Raw genomic sequence first — 6,322 nt, forward strand, 5'->3', positions numbered from 1 at the left:
CCATGTATTGGGTTCCTCCTCATTTTTCTTTTGTCTTCCAAGGCTGGACTCTTGAGTGATGGATTCAGGATTTGCTTCAGGTATTTTGATAGCTGTTGGAATAATTAGAATCAGTGTCTGTTCCCTCTCAAAGGCTTCTAGATAGGGGGAGAAAACAAATTTATCCATCATTTTAGAACAATAGTAGGTTGTCTCCCTTAACTACAGGTGGGCACTACAGAATTGCAGACCAAGATTTGAAGTCTTATATCTGAGCAGCACTTTCTGATTAGGAACAAAATCATCAGTGAGAAATAATTATCTAAATAACTTTTGATATGGACTTAAGCCTAATATCTGGGAAGTGTAATCCCTTGAACTCTTAAAGAAATACACTGATGACTTCAAAAGTAAATATACAGAACTGGTTACTGAAGCTATTTGTTGCTTATCAAAGAATTCATTGGAATTTATATGCTCTACAAGGGCTGGTATCAACATTTCCCTTTATTCTCTCAGATAACTTAGTACTGACTGTGTCAGTGTATCTGGCCTTTTTAAATTGCCAGTGTATATATTTTTTGAAACCTTGAACTGATACTACTTATACTACTTGTCCTTAGCATGTATAGCTTAACACAGACCTGCTTATGCTTTACCAATATTTTTTGGTCTTTTTGAGACAGGATCTCCCTGGAGCCCCAGCTGGCCTAGAACTCACTATGTAGACCAGGATGCCCTTGAACTCACAGAGATCCTCCTGCCTCTGCCTGTAGTGCTAGAACTACAGGTGTGCACCACCATGCCCGACTATGCTTTACCAACTTTTAAATGCAAAATAGTACTCAAAAATTCCCTTGTCAGTTCTCTGAAAGGACTAAATTTTGCCTCAGAAGAAAGACCTGCTTGTAAAAGTTTTCAATCAAAGATAGCAAAATCAAATCCCTTTAGTGTCTTTTGAAGTGATTAAATGAGGAACAGGAGGAACTGGAACTCTTGACAAGTCTGCCTTACATAATTCTCCCTCCCTAAGAGGAAGTTCCTACTCCTATCTGCTTTTTCAGATTGTGGGTCGTGGTACCAAACCGTATAATTGCTCAAAATATACCATATATTTGTCAATTAGTAAATTTAAAATGCTGTACAAATCATCTAAAACAACTCAGTACAGACTCTAGAGCCTTGGCTGTTAATTTGGAAAAACTTGAAGGCATATTTTATTTTGATGAGATAACTTTTCTTTTTCATTGTTTTACATATAGTCGACAGAGGTATGTTCTCGGTGACACAGCAATGCAGAAGATGGCCAAGTCCCATGTTTTCTTAAGTGGCATGGGTGGTCTTGGATTAGAAATTGGTAAGCATTATTTTTTTTTCATAATTTTCTGATACTTTTGAGCTACATAAGATAATTTGAAAAATGTAACTTCGTGTATTTCCTTTAAAGGAAATTAGATTCAAAACATTTGTCAGATTCAGTTTTGATTCTTTTGACCAGAAAACATCATAACGCTGATATAATCTTCCACAAAGAACCAGTAATGCCTCTCATTACTTGGTTATGTTAATGGCTTTTAAATCATCTATCTTAATTCATTATGGTAACATGATATATATATATCATAAAAACATGCTTGGAAGAATATACTAAAACAGGAGCAGATATGTGGTTGGTATGATCATGCAAAATTTATTTGTTCCATTTTTGTTAATCTGTGTTTTCTAACTTTTTTTTTTAACAAGTTAAAAAAATGTTACAGTTACTGAGTCAGGAATTGGACCAAGCTCCATGAAGCTATATTTTGTATGAATTCCTAATATTAATTTTTTTCTTTTTTCTTTATAGCAAAGAATCTTGTTCTTGCAGGTATTAAAGTAAGTATATACCCATAATGGTTATTTGTTAGGAACTTTTTTTTTTGTTTTTGCTGATTTGTAGTGCTAATACACTTCAGCTTATAAGGTTCTTCAATTTTATATAACAATTATTAATGTTACACTTTTTAAAAATTTTTATGGAAAATTTAAACTTAAACACAATCCAATCCTATTTACCTCTCACACTGTTTCAATTACCAATTCACATTCATGTTTGTCTCATATGTCCTTTCCATTTGCTACTGAGTGCTAAATTATTTATAATAAATTTCAGATACTATATTATTTCATCCTTAAATATCTTAGTACATATCGTTAACATAAACACAATACAGCACCATTTTAACATTTGAAAACAGTTCCTTAATATTGTTTTATTAGTTTCTTTTTGCTGTAAAATCATTTACCTGAAAATTCAGTAGCTTAATCGATATCATTTATTGTCTCCAGTTTGCATGGGTAAGGATTTTAGCTGGTTCCTCTGTTAAGGTCTCTCTCAAGGCTGTAATCAGGGTATAGGAGCTGCAGTCATCATGAGGCTAGTTTGTCAAAGCATTTGCTTACCAAGCTTGCTCTTGGTTGGTGTCAGCTTCAGTTCTTTGTGAGTTGTAGGACAGAGGACTTTAATCCCTTACTGGCTATTGATCAGAGGTTGGTCTCAGTTCCTTGCTGTATGGCCTTCTCCATAGGGCTGCTGCAGTGACTACAGCTTCAGCAGGCACCAAGACTACCTAGAATGCATTTAACAAGGCAGATTAATTCTTTTGGCACCTAAGCTCAGAAATTAGGTAGCCTGTAATCAGGAGGGGACTACCCAAAAGCCTAAATACCAAGAAATGGGGAGCATTGGTGCCCTGCAGAAAACTTGCCAGCATAATCATAAATGCCTAGAGTTTAGATTTTCTGGAGAAATATTTTTTGTTTATTTTGTTTTAATCAGGAATCAAGTGAAAATTCATATACTAAATTTTTTTCCATCTATAAGCTTCCTCTCTGATTTTTTTTTTTTTAATCTTAACAAAATTTATTTGTTGAAGAAAATAATCATTTGAGCCAGGTATAGTGACTGTAATTGTAGCACTTGGAAGGCAAGAGGCAGGAAGATGGCTGTAGATTCAAGGCCAAGTGTTGGTCCTGGTCTCCTAATTAGTTCCAGGCCTGCCAGAGCTATGTAGCAAGAGTCTAGCTCAGAAAAAGAAGAAAAGAGTTATTTTTCACATATACCTGTGTCTTAGTATTTCCAGAGCCAAGTTCAGATTTGATTCCTTTGGCAAGACTACTTCATAGGAAATACTGTGTTTTTCTATCAGGAGGCAATAATATTCTATTGTTCTCTTTTTATGATTATTTTAGCCATTCATCATCATTGCCTAGATTCATTATTAAGAGTAACTTATATTTTATCATTCCATTTTCATTTATTAGCTAGAATATATTCCCTTCTCATTTATCAGCTAGAATATATTTTTAATTTTTAAAATTCTTTAAATTATATTTATTCTTGGTAGAAAGAAAGGTGGTATGCATGCCATAGAGTGTGTGGAGGCAAGAGGACAACTTTCTGGAGTTGATTCTCTCCTTCCACCACAAGGATCCCCAGGGATCTAATTCAGGTCATCAGGCTTGGTTGCAAGTGTCTGCTGAGATATCTGACTGACCCAGATTATTCTTGATATAAATATATATGTATTCATTCTTGAGCTGCACACTGACTGCTACCACTGAAGACACCGAGGCAGAGGATGGCCCATGTGGAATAGACAGCAGTTTAGTAGCACCCTGTGTTCCCCTTCCTGTTCCTGCCAATAAGCTAGTCCAATTAGGTCTACTTGAGTAAAAGTTGCTACCTCTGCTGGCAAGTACATTAATTGCAGTTCTCCTTCAGCTGTTCTTCCCAGCAGTTCCCAGGTGGTAATGGCTTTGTTAATTTTGAAGAGGCCTGACGAGTTGTTGGGTTTTTTTTTTTTTTGGTTTTGTTTTTTGTTTTTGTGGGGGGGGTTTTTTTTTTTTGTTTTGTTTTTTTGTTTTGGGGGGGGGGGGGGCGGCGGTCTTTTTGAGACAGGGTTTCCCTGTAGCCTCTGCTAGCCTGGAACTCACTGTGTACTTGAACTCACAGAGATGATCTGCCTGCCTCTGCCTCCCAAGTGCTGGGATTAAAGTCGTACACCACCACGCCTTTTTATAGATGGAAAGCAGGAGTGGGATTTGAGAGCAGCAAATTCAGAGTGAGAGACTATCTGCTGGTGTTCATGCCTCTGGACAGTTTATGGACTGGATTAGTGCTGGTAGAGTGGCTACTCTGGGCTACTAGTGCATTTGAACTAGAAAACTTGCTTTTTTGCTGGTTGTTCAATTCAGAACCCTGTAGTTTCCTTAGAACCATTGCTAGCCAGGCTACTTCAAAAAGGACTGCAAAGATCAAGCCAGGTATGTGCTTCTTCCTCTTCATAGGCTCCTATCTCCTCTTCCCAAGCCCAAGTTGCTACCTCCTCCTTACACTGTCCAACAGGACTGTGTGTCTCCATTGCAAGCTAAGTAAATCACAAACCAACCCAGTGGTGAAATTAAGTAATAACTGCAAGCTTTCCTGTTCATCCACACTATACAAGAGTTAAGATAAGCAACTTATGTATCACCTCTCCTTGTCTAACCAGTCACCTAGAAATGGTTCTCAGAGGCCCCACAACCTAGTTTCTAAGATAACACTGAGTACTACTACCCTTCTTAACTATTCAGCCAAGGCTACGGTATCACACATCTCCACACAGGGTTTCAAATCTCCCCTCTGAATGGTTGTACCCCCCAAACATCCCACATCTTCCAAACCTTTTCCCTCACCTACTGTCTTCTGCCTCACCCAAGTCTTCTCTGTCAACCTTCAGTATCAATTAAATTTATTTCTAAATCCAACTGAACTCCCAGTATGCCTGAGTCCTTCTAGTTCAAATGCTCTAGAATACTATTTTAGGAAGAAAATTTTTCATTCAATTACTTGATTTCACGAAAGTATAGACTGCATGTACCAAAAGGCAGCGTAGATATTACACTGAATATCCCGTGTTTGCCAGCTTTCAAAACTCATTCTGATCTACACTCAGCTATAACCAGTGAACTTTATATATGTGTATACCATGATAAGCTTGTGAATTTAAATATACTTGATGTGTTTTTATCATTGTAGATTTTATTAATACTAAAATTAGTTCATCGTTGGTTACTAGGATCCTCTTCAAATTTTTTAGTTCTCTTAACGTAACTCCAGTGGTCTTTTTCAGTTCACGTCTTATTGAGGGATATATAGAGATAAAACATTATGAAGAAGCACTGAAGTTCTTTATATTTAAGCTTAATATATTTTAAAATGTTATAAAAATTTCTAATTCACACTAAGAATTAATCGATTGCTTCTTTCATTATCTGTTTTTATCTTTTGCTATCTTTTTCATAGTTCTTAATGACATTAAATCTGTCCTGTTTGACATTTAACTTGTATGACAATTTTAGAATACCAAATTCAATATAAATTATTGAAACTTTTTTTTATCCTTTTCTAAATCCATGTATTTGACTAATATTTTTTTAAGAAGTCATTTAAAATAATTCCTCCAGGTAATCCTACTAACAACTCAATATTATTTATTTCATTTTGCTTTGGATTTTTATGTATCACTTTTTAAATTCAATATCACTGTTTAGGAGATTTATTCATTTCAAAATTGAATTTATGAAACAAGATATTTTCATGTTAGTTTAGTTTCTCTTTACTGTGTTCCCTCTTCACTAATTAGATTGAGTCCTTTTCAAATTTGATTTACTCTTCATTTGTATTTAAATATAAGCAAATACATGCACACATACAGCCTTGTATGATTCAAGTATATGTATCAATCTTTCTGCCTTTCTTAAAATACCTTTTCTCTGCCTTGCTTTTTATTACTTAACATATCCTGAAGATGACTACATACTGATAAACATTTCATTCTTTTTTTTATAGTTGTATTGATATATACTGTGTGACTATCCCATATTATAACAAATTTTCCATATTGATGAGCAGTTTGTTTCTAGCTTATTAAATAATGATACATTTAATGCCTTTGTCTGAATCTCTGAGAATATTTTTGGGATTGATTCCTAAAACACAGGATTGCCATGTTAAAGGGAAAAATGCATATCTTCTTGTTAGAGATTATACTGAATTTCTTTCCATTGAGATTGAGCTACCTCACATTACCATCATCACGTATGAGTCGCTGTTTTTATATCAGTCTCTTTAATTACTGTGGTATCAAACTTTTGCACTTGTGCCAATATTATGAGTGAGCTAGGTTGACCATTTTCATATTCAAGAGCAAAAATATACAGTTTTTCCAATATATGCATTATAAATTAAATTAATCTTCCTTTTTTCTCTTAGGTTTGTGGCCTGATCTAAGTTACTTTTTTTTTTCTAGTTTGCCTATTA

General features: G+C 35.0%; 1 protein-coding gene across 1 annotated transcript in view; it reads left to right on the plus strand.

Annotated features, from left to right (window-relative positions):
* Uba6 (ubiquitin like modifier activating enzyme 6) overlaps positions 1-6,322 on the plus strand; it is a 102,883-nt gene that overhangs the window by 10,596 nt on the left and 85,965 nt on the right. Inside the window, exons 3-4 of the mRNA XM_008853825.3 lie at positions 1,242-1,336; positions 1,826-1,854. Of these exons, the coding sequence (XP_008852047.1) occupies positions 1,242-1,336; positions 1,826-1,854 (124 nt within the window). The remainder of the gene's footprint in view (positions 1-1,241; positions 1,337-1,825; positions 1,855-6,322) is intronic.

The sequence above is a fragment of the Nannospalax galili genome, unplaced genomic scaffold (assembly GCF_000622305.1).
Source record: "Nannospalax galili isolate Female #2095 unplaced genomic scaffold, S.galili_v1.0 scaffold547, whole genome shotgun sequence".
In the NCBI taxonomy this organism is placed as follows: Eukaryota; Metazoa; Chordata; class Mammalia; order Rodentia; family Spalacidae; genus Nannospalax; species Nannospalax galili.